The 25,722-nt window shown below is 40.1% G+C and overlaps 1 protein-coding gene across 2 annotated transcripts in view; it reads right to left on the bottom strand.

Annotated features, from left to right (window-relative positions):
* Window positions 1-25,722, bottom strand: part of sh3kbp1 (SH3-domain kinase binding protein 1) — a 118,398-nt gene that overhangs the window by 3,705 nt on the left and 88,971 nt on the right. For both annotated transcript variants that reach the window (XM_036558108.1, XM_036558109.1), the window contains 9 exons: window positions 12,137-12,212; window positions 11,951-12,045; window positions 8,899-9,000; window positions 8,522-8,573; window positions 5,322-5,393; window positions 4,786-4,936; window positions 3,287-3,345; window positions 2,916-3,025; window positions 1,328-1,477 (listed from right to left, as the gene is read on the bottom strand). In XM_036558108.1, coding sequence (XP_036414001.1) covers window positions 1,328-1,477; window positions 2,916-3,025; window positions 3,287-3,345; window positions 4,786-4,936; window positions 5,322-5,393; window positions 8,522-8,573; window positions 8,899-9,000; window positions 11,951-12,045; window positions 12,137-12,212 — 867 coding nt within the window. The remainder of the gene's footprint in view (window positions 1-1,327; window positions 1,478-2,915; window positions 3,026-3,286; window positions 3,346-4,785; window positions 4,937-5,321; window positions 5,394-8,521; window positions 8,574-8,898; window positions 9,001-11,950; window positions 12,046-12,136; window positions 12,213-25,722) is intronic.

Here is a 25,722-nt window from a genome sequence, read left to right as displayed (position 1 = left end):
CACGCGGCTCTTTTACTGCCCTGTTGCGGCTCCGCAGCAGAATCAGATTTAAAGCTTAAAAATAAAATAATCCTCCTTTGCAGTTAAATAAAGCTCTGCTGATCGTTAAACACAGTTTTAACAATAAATGGTCTTAAACACTGGAGTTAATGTAGAACTGCTAATTCACCCTTTGACCCTGAAGATTGGCGCACACACTGCTGGTCACCATAGCAACTCAGATAAGAATCTGGCCTAGCTAGTAGCTAACGAAACAGCAAAGAGAGAGATTTAAGACAAACATTGATGATTTGGAGATGAATGGACTTATTTGCACTGATAATCACTCCAGCTGGTTTCCTGATAATCTGCAACGAGAAACTGTCAAACACTAAAAAGTTACGAGGCTGAAGACTTCATTTGCCATCTTCGAATTCGAATCCTTCCGTTCCACCTTAAATGGTGCAGCAGTTACATTCTCACATCTCAGGCACAATTTAAGGCGGAACGGGAAAAATTAAACGAGAAGCTGGCGAATGAGAAGCGACTTCAGTCTCGTAAAAAGTTGAACGACGAGAGACATTTTACAAGAAACTGTTCTACTTTTGCGGAAAAGTTTCCTGCCAGAGATGCAAGAAAAGCGGCTATAGCTGAGCTAAAGCTTAAAGCAGAGCAAAGTAAGTCTGCGTTTTAGTTTATATGTTTAGCCTATACTAGTACATCAGCACATACTGAGACATATTTACAGCCAAGAATTGACATTAAATATTGTGGCTCCCAAGATGGTTTGATTTTTATTGAAAGGACAAAATAGTTCTTCTTAACATTTGGGTTGCCGACCCCTGGATTAGGCCATAGACACTTGCTAACATCTGTAACTACTGGTTGCATTATGTACACTTTCACAGTGGGGGGAAATGTTAGCAAGATACCCAAACCGATAAGAATAGCTAACATAAGTGGTGTTTTTACCAAACAGGCTTGGCTAGCATATCAAATAGGCTTGCTATCATACCAAATAAACTCTGCTAGCATATGAAACTGACATGACAAGCACATAAAACAAGCTTGGTTGACATATCTTCTATTTTTCTGACAACAAAGCACTTTTAGCACCTTAAGTCTGAAATAGGATCATCCGATCAGCACATGAAGGTTGCATTAGAGTAATGTGGCTCCTGCTGGCCTAACATCAGTATGAGTCCTCCCACTGGGCCTCAGTCTCCATGTGTATAAGTGTGTCTTGTCTAGGTTGCCCCCTTGTGGTAGGATGAGGGACGCGCATGCAAAAAGGTCAGGAGCACACAACAAAGGGAAGGGGTGGGTGCTGGGAGGGAGAGGGGCTTACTGTTATGACAGGCACTGCCTTGGGCATCTTCCTGGAGTTGTCAAGAGATTTGGGAGTGAACGAGTCCTGCTCCTCCTTTCCCTTCTCCCTCTCTCTCCGCTCCTCCTCTGGAGAGGGGGAGTCCAGGAGGTCAGGACTGGAGAGAGAGGACTGAGGAGGAGAGAAACAGAGAGCAGCTAGTTATAGATAACCCACAGACAGGCAGAACAGGGCGATCTCGTCCTGCAGACACAGCAGACGCTTCGCGCCTCAGCGGCCTGGCCTTCCACTGCCGATCTGAAACACTCCAACTGCCGATTACATCTGCTGTGTGTGAGCGCTCGTGCCAGTGCACATTAATGGAATAGTTTGGTGAAAAATCAAAGTTACATCATTTTCTCCTTCGCCTACTGTACTCAACCAGAAAACGCATGTGTGGTGTCTGAAGTTTGTTTCTTCATTTGACACTAATATATCTATGAAAATTAATAATGGAAATGTCTGTATATCAATTAGCACTATGCAAACTGCATGCCTTAATCATTTGCCAAGGTGTTAAAGGGAAATTTCACTGACTTTTCAAAATTTCAGCAAAATTTAACTACAGTCATTCAGAGTGGTTTGATGTGAAATGCTTCATTGTAGAGAAACTTGCTAAGTCTGATTTCTTTACAGTGGTGGTGATAGGAACCAGGGGTCGCCATGTCTATAATGCAAATATGGGCATTTTATTTATTACCCAATACACCATTAAACCTACACATGTCTTGAGTTTTTTTACTTTGCTAATGTTAAAAAAAAAAAGGAAGAAAAGAAACGATTTGGGTACTATTTTGCCTCACAGCACCATACATGTACATCTCCATCATAAAAAGGATTTAAAAAAATATATTTTATGCCAAAATCTTACCTCAAAAGTACTACAAAACAATATATCAGGCAGGTTATTAAAAGCCATTTCATGTGTTAGCTTTCTATGAGGGGGCTTTAGCAGATTCAGATGTTTGGTTCCTATCAACACCACTCTGAACGTCTTCGTTTACATCTAAACGGTTATGTTATGTACTTTATTGGTATAGGGAAATTCATCATTTTGCTATCTAACTAAGCCTAATCTGGGTCATCAGCAGAGCAGCGTCACCTGGGGCGATGGGGGGTTAAGTGCCTTGCTCAAGGTCACAACCAGATATACCTGGTCAGTTGTGGGATTTGAACCCACAACCTTCCAGTTGATGGCTCACCTCTCTTACCACCAGGCTGTTCCCCTTTAAGCAAATAATTTCCTTTAACAATTTATAATAATATTTAATATCATTCTATAAAACATCTATAAAATAACCCAAAAGCCTCAGCTTTGTCTGTTTCTGTAGTTTTTAACAGCAAATAGTTTAAGGCAAGTGTGATTTAGGACAGCACAATGCTAACTGGTGATCACAAATGTCCATTCTTACATTAAGTAAGAGACACTGTGCTGAGAAGAAATTAGTACAAATTTGATTTTTTCACCAACTATTCCCACTCTTTAAACAAAAAAAAAGGAAACAAAATTAAAAACAGCGCATGTGCATTAGCGTGTAAGTGTGGGAACTGCCGTTGTTTGTGTACTCACAGACGTGAAGATCTGTGAGCGTGGCCGGCGGTCCATCACGCGGGGTCTGGATGCTGTGGGGTGGTACAGCTTCTCTGTGGATGAGATGACGCAGTCGAAGTCGTCCACATCTTCCACCCAGCAGAAACACACATACGGACAGGCACGGGACCACACACATAGCACATAGATACCACACAGCATTACCAACAGAGAAAATAAACAGCACCTCCACACGTCAGACTTTATGTATGTGATGTCACCAGCTGTAAGTGGAACTGTACAGATGCTTTTATGGAGAGTGATATGATCTTCAGTGGAGAATGAATGGACTTGGAATGGAATGGAAATGCAATATGCTTTTGTCACAGAAAAGCATTTGTTTTACTCACCTACATCATTGGGTTTGTCTGTAAAGGGCCGATCTGGAGTAACACCAGGACTATCACACCTGCATGGCCAACAAAATATGGCTAGGAATTTATATACAGGTAATGGAAACGATTATTAACTTATGCAAAGGTTTGAGTGCCTCTGGTCAATAATTGCTAAACAAAAATGAAACATAAATGTAGCATTTTGCTGCTGTCGGAACAAAACCTCATATCTCCATTTGTGTTGTTTTTCAGTTTTTGACGTAGTATGAAAATACCTGCTGCCCTATACATTGTGTGTAAATTTCATGATGAATGGACCAAAAGAAACAGCCCAAAATTACTTAGAAATAAAGCTAATTCCATTGACCTACATTAAAAGTAATGTTAGTTTTTTCCTTCTCCTGTAAAGTTAACTTTTTGGAGATATAAAAGGTTTTGATCCGACAACAGCAAATGTGCAAACATTAAGGCACATTTTATATTCTGTACTCTATAATGTTTTTCCCAATATATTAAAGCAAACAGACAGAACAAATAGATAATAAATCTAATAGAGAGAAATTGTGCACTACAGTTTGCAGAAATTAAGTGTGTTATCTGTAGAGGGTTTTCAACAAAACATGTAATTCGAACTTTTACATGTGATTGTGTACGTTGCCTCTGTAACCTTTTATTATAATTTTAGCTGACTAATTAAAGGGCCTATATTCCGCCTTTTCCTTGTATTTTATTTGTCCCCCCTGGTGTCCACTTTTGCTCTAACATTTGTGTTGTTTTATATACTGAAAACAGTCATAATTCATTTATACATGGCCATTTTCAAACTCTCCTTAAGCCTTAGAATTTATCAGCCTGTTTTTGTTACCATACTTTTAACACAGATATATCGCTGTTGTCGGAAGAAAACCTTGTATCTCCAAAACAGTAACCTTGCAGGAGAACGAAAAAACCTACTATACTTTTAATGTAAGTCAACAGAACCAGACATTTTTACAAGTCATTTTGGGCTGTTTCTTTTGGTCCATTCTACATGAAATTTACACACAATGTAAAGGGCAACAGGCATTTTCAAATTATTTAAACTGAAAAACGACCAAAATGGAGATACGAGATTTTCTTCTGACAGCAGCGATATGTAAATGACCTCTGTTCTGATTGGCCGAAAGCTATCCAGGCTGAGATGTACAGAACACACTCCTGGAAAAGTACTTTTGTATGTGCAGATAATTTGGAAGGCTGTGATGATACATTTGCTTACTGAAAGCCAGAAGCAGCACAGTGTTATGACATCACAACCAGGATGAATTCAAAAAGGACTATAATATATGCACTGTAAGAACTGGGGAGTGAAAGGTATGTTTTCAAACTCTTAATTTGACAAAGTAAGTTTGAGAAAATTAGTTTTTCCAAGAACTGATTTCAGCTGACAACATTATGACACTACAAATAAATGTGTTTTTCATAAAAGTCTGAAAGAATACATGAGTGAGTGAGCGAGTGAATGCAAGACTGACTGGATGCTGGGCACAGCTGGTCTCTCGGGCCGTTCAGGTCGTTTGGGGGGCAGTGAGGAAGGACGATTCATTGAGTTGTTGTTCTTTGGGGGCAAAGGCTTCTTGGGAGGAAAGGCTGGCTTCTGGATCTCTGATGACTTTATCTCTTCACCTACACAATCATCATCATCATCACCATCATCACAGAAACCTTCATCATGCTAATAAAGTGAAAGAGAAATCATCCACTCTGCACAGACGAACTGCAACTAGAATATCAAAGTCTGTCTGTGGATTGACAAAAGCTGATTAACAGGAAAGAAAAGCACATGCTGTAAGAGCTATAAATGATCTCTTGTTTCTGCAAAAGGGAAGTAGGAGTCTCCCTCTCTCACTTACTCTCTCTCTCTCTCACATACACTCACACACTGTTCAGCAGGCAGCATGAAGCCTGAGTTATGGCAGTCAGAGAAGGGACAGAAGCAGAGTAAGAGCAGTGTTAAGCTGAGCAGGGTGATGCTGGTTGGGCTGCTGTTAGAGAAAGCCTCTTTGGCTACCTTTCTCCTCTGCTCGCTGTGGAAGGGTCTCCGGCCGCTCGGGGGGAACCTTTTTAACCTCCGGCTTTTTGTCTGAGGAGTGGTACACAAAGTATAGTCAAGGATAGAGGCTTGAAATGAAAGAGGCTTTAAGTGGGCCTAAATCTCTGTCTGACTCAAATCACATTACCAAATTTTAGAAATTAGCTTGACAAAATTCTGTCAAAACCCAACAGTAGCCCAAAAAAGTGCCCAAACTCGACTGTAGCCCGACAACATTTGTCCAAGCCCAAAATTAGCACAAAATTCTGTCCAAACCCAACAAAATTCTGTCCAAACCTGACCGTAACCCACCAAAATTCTGTCCAAACCCGACCGTAACCCACCAAAATTCTGTCCAAACCCAACTGTAACCCAACAGAATTTTGTCCAAACCCGACAGGTTTGTCAGTCGTAGAAATCTTTCCTTTTCTCAAATGCATTTCTTTAAACATGCAAAATTACCAGCTAATATAGTGAGATAATTTCACTTAAGATTAAAATGTCTATGCCTTCATTAAATAATATACTATTTTTACAACACTCTCAAATTGAGAAATATTAGATATAATCAACTAGATGAGTTCATATGAAGGTATCATGTTTTTGCAGTATAAATGGATATGCCACTCAGGAGGCCAGAGCCTCAATAATTAAAAATGTGCAACCAGGGAGCCCCATTCCTGTCCACACCTGCGAGTTAATCCTTATTCTGAACCTGGTCATAGCCCAACAAAACTCTGTCTGAACTCAACCTAAACCTGACCACCACCATCTGAAGACCAAATAAACCTCCACACACCTAACAATAGCATCTGCTGAGCTAGTTTGCAGCAACAATGACAGTCGTCATCAGCAATCAATCAGCTATTAGACATTCTGGCACCCTGGGCTTAGTGCACCTCACCACACCCCTGTGAATACATTTAACATTGCCATATATCAGAAAACCAGAACAGGATTTTTCTGTGTTTGTTTGCTTTTCAAGTTTCCACTTACGACTCAATTCATTCATATTTTCTCATATCATCCGGAGGTAAAGTAACAAAGTATGCTTTGCTAGCATGACTAGTTCAGCTTTAGCATGACTAGTCTCCGTGATTGTATGCTAATCATGAAAAGAGCTCACCGCAGTCATTTGAAACCTGATCTAAATCAACATAAGCATATTTTCAAGTAGCTTTTACTTTTATTCTATTCGCAATCATACCCGCACCCCCCCGGTGGCCGGGGGCCATGAGCTGCAGCCCTTACATTAACAAGGCCTTGGTCATCAGATCGATAATCAAAACAGAAATTCAGTAGTCAGCTGTAAAACTTTCACTTCAAATTCCACATGTACTAAAACAGGAGGTAAATCCAGGGCAAAATCCGTTTTGAGATGAGAACTTATGTGTGGAAAACCTGAACTGACGGTATCTTTATCTTTCTCTTCTTTCCTCTGCTTTTCTCTTTTGCTCGTGACTCCCCTCTCTCCTCTCTGGGGAGTCTTTAGGGAAGCAATTTGTAGGGACAGAGTTTTTGCACTGGCCTCAAAGCTCATTAGCATTCATGGAGCTTTGGGTGAATCTAGCTCTCATTACACTGTCAGTGGGCTGGTGGTAGGAATCCATTTCAGCCACAAGGGGGTCCCAGAGGGTTAATTACACTTTCCTTCCAACCTCATCATCCTTAACAGAGGTTCAGTGGCTTTGTCAAACTATTCTCTATTCACTATGTAGAGCAGTTACTCACTAACACACCCCCATACCGTGACAGATACTGGCTTCTGAACTTTGCATAGAGATTTCAACAGCTTCACTAAATCTTGTAATAACGTTATGGACTGTAGATGGTGAATTTCCTAATTTCCTTGAAACCATGTGTTAAGAAACATGGTAGTAGAGCCGTACGTTGCATGTGTAGATGCAGCAATGAACTGTTTACTGACAGGGATGTTCCTCAGCCCACATAGTTACACCGATCAGGCATAACATTATGACCACCTCCTTGTTTCTACGCTCATTGTCCATTTTATCAGCTCCACTTACTATATAGGTGCACTTTGTAGTTCTACAATTATAGACTGTAGTCCATCTGTGGAGCTGATAAAATGGACAATGAGCATCAAAACAAGGAGGTGGTCATAATGTTATGCCTGATTGGTGTATATCCTTTATAGAAGCAGGTTGATTTTTAATGCAGTGTCATCTAAGCGAGTTAGTTTTTCAACCTTGCCCTTTTAGAGATTTTGAGAGATTCTCAAAAGAGTCTTTTAATAATATTACGGACTATGGATGATAACATTCACCCAAATTCCTTAAAACCATGAGAAACATGGTTCTTAAACTGTTAGGACTATTCACTCAGTTTCTCTGTTATTGAGTGTCTATTGTTATTAATTCGGCAGCAAGTCCCGTCTTCTTCTGTGAGCTTACTGGCTGGTTGCAAAGCAGAAATCCGATTACTGCCTGGCTCATGTAGACCCAGAGTTTCCCATTATCTGATTACTTAAGTGCATATAAACGCGTTGATCAGATTACTGACAAAATCTGATTTTCTGCAGTTATCAGATTATTTAAGTGCAAGTAAACACACTCATTGATTAGGGGACCATTTCTATTCGTTATAACACTGCTTTCTATATAGTGATTCTGATTTCCCAATGTAGGGAATAGTGATTAATGGACTGTTCAAGTTCTTTATAACAGCATTCTATACATATTCTTCACAGATTATCCCTTGTTTCATATAAATATATTTGTACATAGCAAAGAGTTTTTTTTTTCTTACATAGGTCCATCCTGTCTCTATATTTGGTGTATATTTAATATATTTCAGTTTCAGTATTTTTCTTGTATTTTTATTTTTACTTTATTTACCTTCTGCCTCGCCACAAGCATTTCCATGCATGAATGTCCTGACATGTTGTGCAAATGACAAATAAACTTGAAACAGTGCAGTTGTGATTAGGGGACCACTTCAAATACGATGTCATTTGAGCTCAAATGATTGATCAATGATCACTGAGCATCCTATTTAAAAGGGTACAAAAATAAGAATGCGAAATAGAAACCATACAGGCACCAAGCACTGAGACAATAAACATGGGCAGATAACCATGGACAAACACATAGGCGGTTAAGCGGAATGTGAGAAACTAAAGCAAACGAGAGAGGAATAAAGATATGAGAGCGTATTACCTGTGATGTGTTTAGTTGTCGGTGCTGCTGGGGGAGGTGGTTTCTTAGGCCTCTGTAAGGACACACACACACAGAGTTAAAGACAAAGGCACACACACACACACATACACACACTCACAGGACCTATTAAAACAGAGCTCCTTTAGGCAACATAGCACTCAGACATCAAAGGACATGCAGCATTATCAGGCACAGGTATTCAGGGAGGCAAAGGAGCAGGACAGAAGGGTGTGTGTGTGTGTCCGTATTTCCATAGCTCTCACGCTGACCAGAGACTGAGGCCCTCAGTGGTGAGGGCAGCCAGCGTCCAGCTGCAGCCCTGGATGCAGCAGGAGTGTAACTGTGTTTGTGGGTATGTCTGAGAGCATAGAGCTTACCTCTTTTTCTGTCTCAGGAATGAACAGCTTCACAAAGTTGTCAGGAAACACACCCTTTTTACCGTTCAGCTCACCTAGCCACCAACCGGCATCAGCACAGTCCTGCACAAACACACACAAACACAATATGATAATAATAAAGCATAATAATACAGGTCTTATTTCAGTTTGGATGTCTTAGTGGAGAGAACTGTTTTCACAGCAGTTGGTTCTCACCCCTTCCCTTTCACACTTCACTGCTCTCTAGCAGCTCAACACAGAGCAACATCATTAAACAGAGAGCTAACAGTGTCTTAGCTAAACTAATAACAGAGTTATCGTTTAGTGAGTTTTGTGAAGTGTTAATTATCTGATACCAAACCTGAAAAAGTCACAAAATAATGTTGAAATGTTTATTCCAATAAATCTATCAGTAGAGCATAAATTGAGCTTAAGCTCAGTGTTTAAATGGTCTTTTTGGCTGTGCAGAGCTGCTGTGCAACCCTTCTAGACTGGTGTTTGGCAGCCTTTAGATTGCTGCAGGAGTATTACATTCAATGGATCATACATACTACAATCTATCACCCAATACAGGCTATGAAGGCTAGAGTCCATGTATTAAATGTTTCTTAATTATAAGCATATAAATATAATAAATAGCTAATAAATATAACAAACATATAATGTTAAATAAATGCCAATTTGCTTCTCAAAACTTTGAATTACAATTGAATCTTTTAGATTTTCTCATCACATTTTTGTGCAGCTTTAAATGGACACACTGAGCAAAACAAAGCATCAACTAAAGGGTACACAAGGTTGTTGCCATTTTTGTCACTCAGCTTGCATGTGTACGTGTCTTGCTCTCACTTCCCCTCTAAAAGTACCTTGTTGCTGGTACTGTTGCCATAACTGATTCATTGTTTAACTGTTTATGCAGTGACTTTAGCTGGAAGAAAGACTTCAGTGTAAGAATGTAATAAGTCAGGATGCATCAACCTTTTTTTTCAGGCTGAGTACAAGTATATATTTTTTAGTATCCATGTACTAAATGTACTTCACATGCTACCTGAAACGCAGCTCTACACACAGCTCTGTCTATGGACACTTTTCAATAAAGCAGTTTCATTCAAAACAACACACCGCATATCGAGTAAAGAGTAAGCATTGTGAGAAACTGAGCTACAGCAAGCTTGGCTAACCACACTGTGCACTGAAATGTGAATGGTAGGAAAATATGGTCTGTCTACAGCCAATTTTACAAAGATGGTGCAAAAAAATCACCGTGTTAACGTTTACGCCTCGTAACTCTTTTCAGTCAAACAGAGTGAGAGTCGGCATATACAGACTTTGGTAGCACATGTTTTTTGCCGCCGTTTTGCTCACCTACGTGTCTCCACCAGCACTGGGGAAGTGGCTGTGATTGTGACTGTGTGTGTCTAAAAACGAACAGCGAATTCCTGGTGGGAATGTTTAAAGTGACCGGACAACTCTGCGTCCGACTGCCACGGGGTCAGCAACGCTGTGTGAGCAGACCCTTGTCCACTGCCAGCTTGAGTCTGTTTATTAGTGCAGCAGTGTACACACAGGGTATCAGCTGGTATCGGATGTTAGTATCAGGGAATGTTTATGAGGTCAAGTACAAGAAAATGAGAATGGTACCAAGCTGATACCAGATATCAGCTAGTAATAAGGTTTCGACTTTAATTGATACCTTATAGCAGATTTTGCTCTTTACACCATCAAGTACAATCATAAACGCAATGACATTTTGCACAGCCATATACAAATATACAAATAATACAACATATAAATACAGCACACCCACGTCTCACCCATCAGCTATAATTTATTATTATTATTGTTATTATTACTACTATTATTATTATTATTATTATTATTATTATTATCATTGCCCTTACTAAAAAAAAGTTTTATGGCAAAAATGGTGTCATCATCTCCCAATCATACATAAATGGTGTATCTTATCAGAAGGTCAGGCAGGCCGTCAGCAAACTTTAAGGAGACAGTCATTTCTGTTTTGAAATGCTAGTTAATGAAGGCGATGAGAAAACTCAAATTTTTTACGGAGCCCTGCTGGTGACATCCCATCTAAATAAAAATAATGTGTGGCCACAGCCTATTAACACGTGGGAACGAGATCCTAAACACAACAAGTTGTGGGAAAAATTAAGTCATGGCTACAACTTAGCAAGGTGTGAGAATGACATAATTAAGCCTTGACCTCAGCTTAATCAGGCATGGTCTCGTTCCCACGCCTTAGGATCTCATTCCTAGGCGTTAATACGGCGTGGCCAAGCATTTAAGCAATTTTGGCCTATTTATTGTGACATTTTCACACAATGTAAAGGACAGCAGGCCCTTTCAAAAGATATTTAAAAAACTGAAAAAAGTTGATGATCCATCCATCTGTGGCCTGGATCAAGGTGTGGATCTGACAACGAATTTGTATTAGTGTACCATGAAGGGCTAGCATTGCTTTAGTAAGCAGGAAAAAATCAGTTAGAAGGGAGGGGTGGGTGATATAGCAAAAACACAGCGTCACGATACTTCAAGACAATTTCACAATACACACCAAGCAACATAAAATATGAAAAAAATGAAACAAATTCCAGAGTTGGAACAAAATAAGTTGGAACGAAATGCACCAACAGTGCCATATATTAAAAATTACTGTGTAAATCAACAGTACAAGCATTTTTATTTAATGTGTCACACACTGCACTGCCCTAAATGCAATTAAACTGGACTGATTATGTTCTCTTTGTAATTAAACATGTTTTCATGACACTGGTCATATCCACAATATGCTCAGAAAAGCTTATTGTGACGAGATTTTTCATGATGATCAATAACAATTCCACCTCTAATAGAAGGCCTACAGTGTGACAGTCCAGATACCAGGAAGCATGTCTTGTTTCTCACACACACACACACACACACACACACACACACACACACATTTATAGTGATTTAACTTCACTGTACAATTTTAGATGTAGATACTCATGGATTGTCCAGTTTTTGTAAGTAATGAAACACTCTTGCTCACCTTATTAATAATGGTGATAATATCTCCCTCCTTGATTGACAGCTCATCCTCATTTTGGGCATCGTATGGGAACAGCACTTTGCACAACTCTTTTGCTGTGGACAGATTCAACAAAGCAGGTCTTTATCAAGTGGAACTGATCTGATTAATGATCAACCACTAAACTAACTGGCCTCATCCCGTTACCTTTGGCCTTGTTCTCAGGCTCCGTCTTCATGGTTTCCGGGGCAACAGCTGGGGCTGGTTTTTTAGCTGTCGGTTGCTGTGGAAAGAGGAGGACGAGGTCAGTTACTCATCGCAAACAGTCACACCCGTTTCCATAAGTCAGGCCTGAGTGTATGCCTACTAAATATTTCAGCTACTTAATATCATGATATTAGGTGAACATGACAAAACAGTATGTATCACAATTTTTCGTTTCTCCAGCAGTGGCAGTGATTCCTCCCCAACTTAGCCTATCTAATTCCACTACATCTCCCTCGCTAGGTATCACACCATGCTACAAAGCTGCGAGGGTGAAGGCTAGCAGTTAAATGTGAAGCACCACATCCTTTCAAACTGCCGCTAATGCAATGTCATTGGACAGCTCAACACGCTTGGAGGAGAACTTCCAGGCACGGATGGCTGTGGCATCGCCAGCAACAGGGCCAGTGCTTGGATTGCTGCACCATTTGGAAATCACAATTTGAAAAAGAAAGGAATGTTCGAATTGCAAGAGCTGCAATTTTTATTATTGCCTACATTATTAACCACATTAACACACTGGCTGCTTTCCAAAGCTTAGGCTGCACTTCTCGGCCGCTACGCCATAGAAGGCTGTTAGAAAGTGAAGGACCCTTCTCTGCGCACAAACAACGTGAAGGAAAAAAAAATAGCACCAAGAAAATGACAGAAACAAAGCCATTGGAGCAGAGCTCGTTTTAAAATGTAAGTTGTTCACAGCCTTGAATTTGTCTTCGTTAACTTATAAAGTGTAAAATGATAAGATTAATTAAAGCATTCGTCCATATATCGTATATCATCCATATATTGCAGCTGAAGTCTAAAGTTTTAAGTGGGGAAATTTAACCTAATCAGACAGAGCTTGTGCAGTGTCTGTAGATGAGTCCAATCACAAGCAACCAATCAACCACAGACAGTCAGGCACAGCTGGTTCAGCGCTCAAGCAAAAAAAAGAAGATATTCTGGTTTTCCTGTCCAAAAAAACAGATCTGAAACTCAAATCACAATTAGATACTTTAACCCTACCATCCACCGCAAGATGTTCCTTTATAGCCACTGTTGCAAAGCTTCATAGAATGTTCAATCTTTTTCAACACAATGAGATTGAGCACTAGTGCACTATTCCTAGTGCATAACTCCTACCTCACTAAGAGTGTTATTAATTTCAATAATGTTTTGTATGCATGTGAATGGACACATTGCTAAGATCGATAGAGTGTAGGTTTATTTTGTCATGAAATCAAGCTACTCTAACACGGAAGAAAATTCTTCGTCATTTCCAATCTGCCTAGTTTTGATTAGCTACATTATCACAGTCCAACTATGTAAGGTAGCATTTTAAACTGGAAACGCAACATTATGAGACTCTAAACTCCAACCTAAACTGTAAAGCTTGTCTGTTGGGCAGGGCACGAATTTTGTCCTTTTATGGTACACGCAGTCTAGAAGCACTGACGATACTGATGAAAAGTGTATTTAAGCAGTAGAGCATGCGAGGGAGCTTGTTAAAACTCCTGTAAAGCTATTTGCAAAAACACAAGATCTTAAATGTTTAATTGCTTTTATACAACAGCTCTGCAAAACAAAGAAAAACGTAATGCAAATAAACCCCTGACATTGTACCAGATGGGCTTTAATGTTGGCAATTCCTTAAGCCACAAAAGAAGTACACTTTTGCGTTACGCTTATGCTAACCATACCCTAGAAGACTTTGAGAAGAATTTATAAAGACTTCTGAAAGACTAAAGTCTGACACCCTCTCACATCTAAAGACAATGTCACAGTTTTTAGTCACAGACTATGATTTTGCAAAGACTGGGGATCTTGCAGGGTCACTATTTGCAAGACTGCAACAAGGTTTTTGAGTTTATTTCCCATCAAGCACCTGGTGGAAATTTATAATCAGATAAACCCGTTCCTTCTACTATATAATGATACAGATTGGAAAATACGTTGGCTATAGATATAGGGCTCAGCACAGCTCACTGTAGAACTGTATACTCTGACAGATCATCACCCAGAATCTTTTCATTAACCTGTAAAATGTGCAGTTACATTTTAAATTTGATATGAAGATTTACACAACAAAACATGCAGCGATTCAGCATTGTTGATTGGGTGTTATGAACTAAACCATAAGAAATAAACTAAGAAACCACTGTAACAGGAAGCAAAAAACAGCAAAAAAAAACAAAACATTGATGATTCTTCAGCAATGCTATTCTTAAAGTCCTCTGCACATTTCCTTACATCACTGTTACGCTCAGTAAACCTGAAATATTAAAACAGAAAAGTAAGGCTGGCATTAGAGCCATAAAACTGGCACAATATCAGGTTCAGCTTTTAATATTTTTGCCAGATTAATGTGAATGTCGTTCTAGCTAGTTTGTAAGGACTTTACAGCTCATCTGGCTAACTCCAGTTTGTCTTCCTTCATCACAACTGTCAAAAGGAAAGGTTGATGGTCGGAATTTGACGTAGTCCTGCTGTCATAGTCTTCATAGTCAAACTGGCTGCAGCTTGAAATTTCTTATACAAGTTAAATTTGTCCATTTTCTGTGTTGTATGTGCTAAAGTAGAAATGTAGTAACAGCAAGCTGCAGCATATGTCAATTGCTACTGAGTGGCCAGTGCTTAGCGGATTGATACAGTTATCATAAAAAAAAAGTGTTATCACAAATGTCAGCATTGGTAGGACACTTCTCAACCAATCAGACTGTGCCATCAGACATAACTGTCGATTAATGTGTCATTTAAGATGATAAAGATTAATAGCTGTCATACTGCCCATCTCTGTAGCTACGGTGTAAATAATGTAACTTGGGAGAGGCAGACAGACAGAAAGAGAGAAAGACAGACAGAGAGAGAGTGAGTGAATAGCATACTGTACATAAGGCCACACTCCTTCCACAAACATGAACCAGGGGATCCCTTCCAAGTTCACATAAAACAAGCTCTTTAACGCTGTGTGTGCTCAGAGCTGCTCGAATACGCACACATACACACACTCTCACACTCGCTGCTCTGTTCACGCAGGAAAAAACGTCCCTCCTTCAACTCTTCCCTCTCCTCCACCCTCTTCCTCTCTCTCTCTCTCTCTCTCTCTCTCTCTCTCTCTCATTTAGGCCGGCCATGGCGGAGACCAGCTAACAAGTCTCATGTGGCGGACGAGCATTAAAACAACGTTACTGGGACATCTGAGCAACATCTGGATCCTGGACAGGCCCCTGAGGGCCTAGGCTGCTCATTGGCCCCCTCGCCGCGACCCTCACTTCCAGAACATGTGAGACTACATCCCCTAAAATCATCTTCATCATTGTCACAACAACGGCCACAACACTAAAAAGCCTTAGCAACAGCTTTGAGCTACAGATGTAGCCTCAAAGTGGTTTTAATCAGCTCTGCTCTTTGCAGGAAGACTGAAAAACAGCAGAGAAGAAGGGAAAAGGCTAGAGAGAGAGGGAAGGAGTGATGCAGGCAAGAAAATTAAAAACATACAAGCAGTTTTTTTTTACCTGGTGCTTGTCCTTTCAAAGACAGTCCATGTTAGCAAAATTCGCTTAGTGAAAAGCTCCAGGTGAGTGAGCCTCTGTGTTTGTGCATGCGTGTGAGAGAGTAATAGCAAGAACAGCCCAGGAACTTTCAGTCTTGATGCAGTTCACTCCCCCACTGAGTCACACGACACACTTCTGCTTCAGCGCAGAGAGAGAGAGAGAGAGAGAGAGAGAGAGAGAGAGAGAGAGAGAGACAGAGAGACAGAGAGACAGAGACAGACTAAGGGGGAGAGAGGTTTCAGGGGGTGTTGGGGGCAGGGTTATGGAAAGCAGGCTGTTTCAAAAAACGTGGCCAAATTTGTATGTGGGTAGTCCAGGCTAATGTGCTAGTAACTCACATTTGCAGAGCTGGATCTCCAGATTCAGCACAGCGTTGTATGTTTGATGGAAATATGATGTCATGCAAAGACAGTAGCAGTCCAAAATTTGGACACACCCACTCATAAAAGGCTTCTTCTAGAGAACACACAAAAAAAAGTGTCTCTTCAAGGGTTCTTGAGTAAAGGCAGTGGTTAAATATAGAACCTTGACACTTCAAAGAACAATTTGTATGCATGAATGGTTCTTTGCATGGTTAAATGGTTCTTCTCTATATCAGAGAAATAGAGGTGCTAAACTGTCACTGGGGCAGGACCCTCTTGTCACTCAAGGGAACATCTCAGAACCTTTAGTCAGGGAACATAACTGTACCATAAACCATTGAAATTATATTTTCTAAGTTGTATTGGCTCCACACACCCCGTCTCGTCTCCAGACTTACAGTGTATGAGAGAAAATCTGTTATATAGTGGTCTACAAAGAGTATAGTCATAGCTGTAATCATAGAACCTTTTTAGGTAAGAGTGTAAAATGCTTCACAATAATACCAGATTACAGGGATTTAAGCCAATCCTCGACTACAGTTTCCATTCAGTGAAGAATCCCCCCATCAGGACGCAGTGTAGTCCAGAACTAGGCTTAATCTCTATTTGGGAAACTTTCATTTCATTATTCTTAGAGAAAAAAAAAAACAGTCTGAGTCAACAAGTCCTCTGTTTTGTAATTCACTGGAATTGTTGTCTGTGGTAACTGACCACATGCCTCAGACACACCAGACAGAGATTCCTTTAATGACTCTGAAAAACACATTCAATTACATGTGTCCATATTCTTGACGGCTTCTTTAGTTAGGACCCCCACAGGACCCCCAAAAAGCAGGTATTATTTGGGTGGTGGATCATTCTCAGCTCTGCAGTGACACTAACATTGTGGTGGTGTGTTAGTGTGTGTTGCGCTGGTGCGAGTGGATCAGACACAGCAGTGCTGCTGGAGTTTTTAAACACCTCAGTGTCACTGTTGGACTAAGAATAGTCCACCAACCAAAAACATCCAGCCAACAGCGTCCTGTGACCACTGATGAAGGACTAGAGGATGACCAACACAAACTGTGCCGCAGCAGATGAGCTGTCATCTCTGACTTCACAGCTGCAAGGTGGACTGACAAGGTAGGAGTGTCTAATAGAGTGGACAGTGAGTGGACACAGTGTTTAAAAACTCCTGCAGCACTGCTGTGTCTGATCCACTCGCACCAGCGCAACACACACTAACACACCACCATCACGTCAGTGTTACTGCAGTGCTGAGAATGATCCACCACCCAAGTAATACCTGCTCTGTGGTGGTCCTGTGGGGGTCCTGACCACTGAAGAACAGGGTAAAAGGGGGCTAACAAAGTATGCAGAGAAACAGATGGACTACAGTCTGTAACTGTAGAACTACAAAGTGCACCTATGATGAATGGACCAATAGAAATACTCTGCAAGTTTTTGGAATAAAAATCTCTTTACATTGACTTACGTTGAAAGTAAAACTTTTTGAATGCCAAAACAGTGAAAAACGACAAAAATGGAGACAGCGACGATATAAATAACTATGCCAACTCTGTTAAAACTTTTCCGTGCATGGTTAAATGGTTCCTCTATATGATGGAAACTCTGGAAATAACCTTTATATACCTTTGTATAGCACCAAAACAAATTCCCATATAGTCATAGAACACTTTTTGGTACTATAAGGAAGCATTTTTGCTTAGAGTGCAGCATTTTAGAATAACACCAAATAACATTAAAACTATGAAACTATGAAAATATCCAACAACCAGAAAGCTGCTCTTTGCCTTGATGCATCTTTGCACACATCTGATATTCTTTCAAGCACCTTCATAAGGAGCTACTTAGGATGCTGTTCCAACAGGCAGTAAAAAGATAAGATACACAAACGCTGGGACCTTGTTCTCTGCTGAAAATGGGTATTACAAATATTTTGGAAACATTTGGAAAAACATATTTTCTTTGCTTTTTTGAAGTAAGTGTTTTGTGTAGTGTGTAAACACTGTGAATAATTCAAAGCATATCACTCATTCCCCAATTCATATATAGAAACTAAGCTGTAAAAACAGCCTGTTTTGAATTCTGTTTTTGTGAGGTCACAAAAAAAAAACAATACATTTACATATATCCATCTATTGGCCTACAGCATTTTAGCTGCTTTTTGAATTAGCCAATCAGAACAGAGCTCACTTACATACATATTAGTCTTAATGCTGTTGTTTCTGATTCTGAGGGATAAACAGAGGTTGGGAATTTAATTAGGTTTTCTGTTCTTTTCTAAGAACAGGGAAATGCCTCGGTATTCTTCTTTGTGGTAATCGACTACCTGCGACACACACGTCAGACAGAGATTGGGGTGAAAAAATGCTGGAGTACTGTTTTAAGATAAGTTTAAACCCTTCACTGGCACCGTAAGAGTTTAAATGCTTCGGCACTAATTATGTTTCACACAGCATGACAACATGACATCCTGTGAGCTCAGCGCAGACAGAAGAGGAAAGCTAAAGACGGCTTCCTTTTTCCTCCAAGCTTGAACAATATGGAGGATGAGGACGGGACAGAGACCCCCCACCCCCACCAGAAACGGCCTGCGGCCTTAAACGTTCTTCCTGAGTGACCTATAGTCCCCAACTCTGTATGTCACCTCACGATCACACACAGACACAACCACAGGAAACAGACATACACCCACACGGACACCACAGACAAAAACAGACAGCAGGGGTCTAAATACAGTGGTATGCAAAAGCTTTGGTCAAATTACATGTTTTGTTTGTTTACTAAAATTACTGTTTACTGGCTGAATTGAACATATTGGGAAAAATATGTGTGTGCATAGGATTGGACACCTTTTTAGTCAGTACTGCTTTGTTTATATTAATTTTTCTCTTGAATTTTTGTGCTACCATATTGCGGTTTCCCAAAATCTACAAATGGCAAGATGGCAACACACCAAACACACGCTTAGCACACACATAGACACACATCGGACAGCTGAACCCGCTCGAAAGAAATGGCATACAATTGGTGACAAAATGCTTAATGATCAGCCTTTGGCTAAAATATTTGCCTCCAAACGTCTTACAGCCAGCTAACGGTCATTCTGTACTTGACTTACAATTTTTTCACTTTTCTTTGCAGTTTTAGTCAAGAAACATCCAGAGGTCATCTTATATGCACATTATGCTTGATATCTGCCTACAGATTTTCATAATATTCAAGTCTGGGGCCGGTGACAGCCATTTCAACACCTCAAACTTGCGTAGAATTAGTACAAGGTGGATTTTTGGTTTGGATCATTTTGTAAAAGCTAGCAGCTTTTCAGCTTCAGTTTCTTCACTGTGGGGCGTTAGCTTCCAGAACTTGCTGACATTAAGTAGAATCATTTCTTCCTTCTGTCCTCACAACATACCCTGTGACACTGGCTGCCACACAACTTCAAAGCACAACAGATTCACCACATGCTTATCAGTTGACAAGGTGTTCTTTTCATCAAATGCTGCTCCTTTTTTCCTTCAAACATACCTTTGGTGATTGTGGCCAGAGTTCAGCTTAAGTTTTATCAGGGTATGCCTTATCTAGATGTTGGTTTGCAGACTTCAGACCAAAATACAGAGATCACTATACAGATTATCTTCTAATGACTCTTCTATGTCCAACAACACTGCACAGTGGACCGGCACATCACTATTTCCTTATCAGCCAAATCTCACTGTAAGGCTTTGAGATGTGGGGACTCTGCTTTGCATACCCGACCATTCTATGAGCAGTTCTTACAGAGATTTTCTTGGTCTTCTTGGGTTGATTTTAACAGTTCTCCTTAACTTCCATTTTTAATGACATTTCAGACGGGGAAACTGTAAACAGGAAGTGATTAGATATTTTTACAGTCTTGTTTTGCAACAGTCAATTATTTCTAGTTTCAGATCCTCAGTCAGCCACTTAGATGAGCTCATGGTTGTTGAGTGCATCTTGAGAAGCTTTAAACTTACACTCTAGAATTGTCTACATTCTTAAAAAAGATGGTTTTTCAAGGGTTCTTTAGTAAAGACAATGGTTCTCTATGGAACCATGAACACTCAAAAAACCATCGGCATGATTAAAAGGCTCTCTGCATCGCTAAATTGTTCTTCAGAATGTGCTGTAAATGGTTCTATATAGAGGCTTTTTGAAAAGGGTTCTTCTATTGTTACAATGGCAAGCCTGTAACAATAGAAGAACCCTTTTTGGTGCTACATAGAACCCCTTTCAGAATGTTCACCTATAGAACATTCTCCATCAAGCTGAAGAACCCTTTCATGATACTAAAACCCTTCAATCATTCGTCGAGTGTTCAAAGTTCTCTATAGAACCATTTTCTTTACTGAAGAACCCTTGAGAAAACATTTTTTAAGAGTGTAGCGTTGTTCAAGTTCATTGTATAACAGTTCTGACTGGCTGAGCTACGTTCAAAGTGTTAGTGAAATAATCCAACAGCACCAGAAACAAAACGCTCATCGTTGACGAAATCATTTTTTTTTAACATTTCACTTCATTATATTGTATTTTATTACTCTGTATATTATGTAGCTTTTCACAGTTTTATAAAAGCAATAACTCGACTGCATAGCAAAGATTTCAACATGGACAGGGGATGTAACTCCCTAGTATCATCCTTCAACCACAGTAAAATCACTCAACCTCTCCCGGCTTATTGCTTTAATATGCCTGAGCTGTGTTCTCTTCATGACATCACAAACCCACAACTGGTCATTCTCAAGCAGTTTTTTTACCTGCTAAGTGCTGTAAGCCTGTGGCTGTGGATGTAGAGTGTGCCTCGAGTTTCTTTAACCATAAAGCAAACCACATAGCAGTTTGTTTTGGGGGGTCCGAGTTTGTCTGATATGTTCACGTATACACAGAAAACCATGACACAGCAGTCTGAGACCAATCGAAATACTGAAATGCCTCAAAATGGCCTAAAATAGAGCAACTTAGCTATAAACAGTACAAAAAACTGAGCTGTCTCAAACTAGACAAGCTGTCTCCATTTACAACTCTCCAGAAATATCAACATGTGATGACAGTACAGTTAAAATGTGTAGTCTAGTGGTCTGGAGATCGCGAGTTTGTCCCCTGGTGATGCCACAGCTGTCCGCTGCCGAGAGTTCAAGAAGGCATAATTGGCCTCGCTCTCTCTGGGTGATAGCACTAACCAGCCTCTCCCTCTATCACTCAGCATAATGCTTGCCAGCACAGGCGTCTGGTAGCTGACATAACAACACAGTTAGCGTTCCCCTCCAAGTGTGTTGAGCTGTCAGGCGACGCTGCATTTCAGTTCAGAAAGATGCAGTGGTGCAAGCAGTGGAGGAAGCATGTGCTTGATTTCACCCTCCCAGCCTGGTAGCACAGTGTTAAGGGGGAGATCTAGCTAGCTAGCAGGTGAAATCAGTAAAGACCAAATTGGGGAGAGAATTGGGGGGGAAAAAAAAAGAGTCAAGACTCAACATGAATCAAAAATCATTTTTAGTCCATCGTGTAGATGTAAAGTCAGAAACGACAGCTCATTTGTTGCTGCACAGTTTGTGTTGGTCATCCTCTAGTCCTTCATCAGTGGTCACAGGACGCTGTTGGTTGGTGGACTATTCTCAGTCCAGCAATGAAACTCCAGCAGCACTACTGTGTCTGATCCACTCGTACCAGCACAACACACACTAACACACCACCACCACATCAGTGTTACTGCAGCGCTGAGAATGACCCACCAACCAAATAATACTTGCACTGTGGGGGTCCTGACCACTGAAAAACAGGGTAACAAAGTATGCAGAGAAACAGATGGGTTACAGTCTGTAATTGTAGAACTACAAAGTGCTCCTATATGGTCAGTGGAGCTGATAAAATGGACGATGAGTGTAGAAACAATGTGCTGGCTGATCAGTGTATTAATAACTGCTTTGTTTATATTAATTTTTCTCTTGAATTTTTTGTATTACCATATTGCGGTTTCCCAAAAACTACAAATGTCAAGATGGCAACACACCAAACATACACTTAGCACACATATAGACACACACTGGACAGCTGAACGCGCTAGGAGGATATGGCATACAATTGGTGACAAAATGCTTAATGATCAATGACCTGCACACGTAAAAATATCACATAAAAAATGCAAGTGTGTCTGCCTCAAAAAATTATGTGTCTACATGTCTTGACATCTTACATCCAATCACTAAATTTGTATATGAATAAATCTGCATTTTAATAAGGGAGCGTGACAACACCTGACGAGATGTGACATATGGTATTCCATATGCATGAAGTGCTTACATGTGTTACAACGTACAGTCCATGGCCGGTGACATACCCACCCACACCAATCAGGCATAACATTATGACCACCTCCTTGTTTCTACGCTCATTGTCCATTTTATCAGCTCCACTTACTGTATAGGTGCACTTTGTAGTTCTACAGTTACAGACTGTAGTCCATCTGTTTCTCTGCATACTTTGTTAGCTCCATTTTACCCTGTTCTTCAGTGGTCAGGACCTCCATGGACCCTCACAGAGCAGGTACTATTTGGTTGGTGGATCATTCTCAGCACTGCAGTAACACTGACGTGGTGGTGGTGTGTTAGTGTGTGTTGCGCTGGTGTGAGTGGATCAGGCACAGCAGTGCTGCTGGAGTTTTAAAATTTTGTGCAAAAATGACCACTGAAGAACAGGGTAAAAGGAGGCTAACAAAGTAAGCAGAGAAACAGATGGACTACAGTCTGTAATTGTAGAACTACAAAGTGCACCTATATAGTAAGTGGAGCGGATAAAATGGACAATGAGTGTAGAAACAAGGATATAAGGTCATAATGTTATGCTTTATCGTTGTACACAGTGATACATAATTTGCATGTGATAATATGTAGAGTTTTCATGACCAAAACATTATAATCGTGTGACTACGAAGGTGCACCACCTATTTCACACGTGGTCAACACATCATTGTCACATGACCAGAGCTCCTTGAAATGAGCCACAGCTGCTGGGAAGTCATTTGACCAGGGACTGAACTCACAAGCTTACCGTTCAGAGATGCAACGTTTCGTTCTGACAGCGACAAAGTCCAGCAGCTGCTGGACCTTTATCCTGCATGATGTCTCACTGTATCATCAGCAAACAGTGAACAACAATAATACAGTTTAAGTGGTAATTAGCAGAACAAAATGTAAACAGTTCGCCAGGGTTTAGTTGTTAATAAAACCCTATTTTTGATCATTGGAGTGTCAGTAAAAATCTAAATAAATGTTCTTTTACTTTAGGATTATCATACACTATCAGCGTGAGCATCACCTCTTTGCTCAGATTAGATAATCTAGAGATAATCTGTAGAAGTACTTTTAGTGTCCATGCTTAGTGAGAATGAAAAAATGCCAGTGTTTTCATTTTAAAAAATAGACCAAAAATTATAATTCAGATCATTTGATAATAAGCATGTAATTCCACTTCAAATATGTATTTACAGATCAATCACTCTCCCAGTTTGTGCAGGAAGGCTCATAATGGACTCCTTTCTACTAAAGTCATTTATAATGCCTCTGCATCTACTTATCAGTTAATATCACCCCCTACAGGCAGCATATTGTCACTTCAGCTTTTTAAGTTAAGAAACGTCAATTTCTGCCATCTGAAAACATCAAATATTTACTTCTTTTATGCGTGCAGGCGATTGGTCATTAGGCCTTTTGACACCAACTGCATGTCATAGGAGGAAAGCGTCAACTGCCAGTTCTATTACTTCACCTAACAGACGCCTGCGCTGGCTGGCATCACGCTGGGTGATGGGGGGAGATGAGGGGGCCATCCTACCTACCCAGATAAAGTGAGGCCAATTATGCTCTCTTGGACTCCCGGCCACGGATGGCTGTATCAGGACGCAATGGATCACCAAGGATCAAACTTGCAATCTCTTGATGAAAATCTTCCATTCTTTTTAGCCTGTTTCACCCTGAGCTGCACTACAGTCCCCAGCATGCACTGCAACATGATGTACACTCCAAACCCCTTCCTCCAATAACAATCTATGGGCCAGCGGTTACACTAAAAGAAAAGATGCCTGATGTCTAGTTCAAGCAAATTTTTAACAGTTTTAGCAGTTTTAAAAAACTTACCTAAAACTATTTATTTTTATTTAGAATTATTTTTGAATAAGTATTTTATGGCTATTCAGCTATTGGAAGCCCCCCGGAACATAATTCATAAGGGTTAAACGCTCAGACACTATGAGACATCACTGGCTAATCACTGAGCATAAGCACTCAACTGTAGTCTGTGAATAGAGCTACCATACTCAGATTACAGAGAGAGTAAGAAGGACGAAAGTGAGGAAATCTTACTTAAATGTCTGTTGGAAGCTTTACTGTCCATGTTTAAGGTAGGACATTCTACAAAAATGTGAACAGACATAATTGTTAGCGTAATGCTAATACGACATAGGAATTCCCATTGACAGGCTAATGAAAATGAGCATTTTGCTAGTGGCAGAAATTTTGTGCAACAATGCCACCTTTAAAGCGAATTAATGACAGTTTCTGGATTAAATATTAGTTTATTTATGGTGGGCATGGATGGTCCCAAAAGGTCTAAACGTCATCCTGTATGCTATATTTAACACAACCGGGACAACTAGACGCCATTAGTGTGGAGGCTTGCAAGAAAACAAGAATTTTGTATTGATCTAATATGCTGAACTGTGCTTAATATGACCAGAGACATGAATGAACTACTTAATTAATTTTAAAAATGTCCATTTAATTTCAGACTGACTTTAACTATCAGGTACTCTCGATTTTTTCTGTGTTTCACGGTTTCCAAATGAAAGACCGTCAGAAGAGACTGAGTAAAGTATCAGTGATAGAGTTATAAATTCTGATACAATGTTTAGAAATTTCTAATAAAAAATAATAATATAACAAAATAATATAATAAGCTGATAATGTACTGAAATCATTACAACCTTACTAGACCATACAGGTGCAAAAATGGTGCTTGATGTATGGTTTCCTTGATGTATTTATTGTCTGTATTTGTAAACCAAAAAGCTTTGCATGGTTTGTTTTTGTTAGTCCACATTTACTGGTTGCTCTTTTTAAAAACTCGGATTAACTGATCAATTGTCAAAATAATCAGAATATTACTTGCTTTTCATTTAGGTGGCATCCCTAACGTTCGACTGGAACTGAATTTGTGATTTCATAATGCATTTCACCATTTCCCAAAGAACTGTAACTGGTTTAACTCATATTGAGTTCACACTATGAATCATTATCTGCTGTATGAACTCCACTGCAGCTCTGGAGGTCAATATCATACTGAAGGCGTCACTAAACAGTCAGAGAGCCTCAATGCATTTCACTTGCAAATCTCTGTCTCCCTGAGAGAAGGACCTGCTCAAACAGAGCGCTACAGAGGGAGGGAGAGAGAGAGAGAGAGAGAGAGAGAGATAACCCAGGCTCATGGTGTGGAGAGAGTAGTTAGGAGCAGAACGCGGTGTCCACTCCGCTGAGACCGACACCTTCTATTACTCAAGCTCACACTAAGCAATAGACTGTCTGTAAATGACCCTACACTGACTCAGTGGAAGACATACAGACAC

This window comes from Colossoma macropomum, unplaced genomic scaffold (genome assembly GCF_904425465.1).
Source record: "Colossoma macropomum unplaced genomic scaffold, Colossoma_macropomum, whole genome shotgun sequence".
NCBI lineage: Eukaryota > Metazoa > Chordata > Actinopteri > Characiformes > Serrasalmidae > Colossoma > Colossoma macropomum.
The sequence above is the reverse complement of the archived record's forward strand: the minus strand, read 5'-3'. Positions and strand labels throughout refer to the sequence as shown.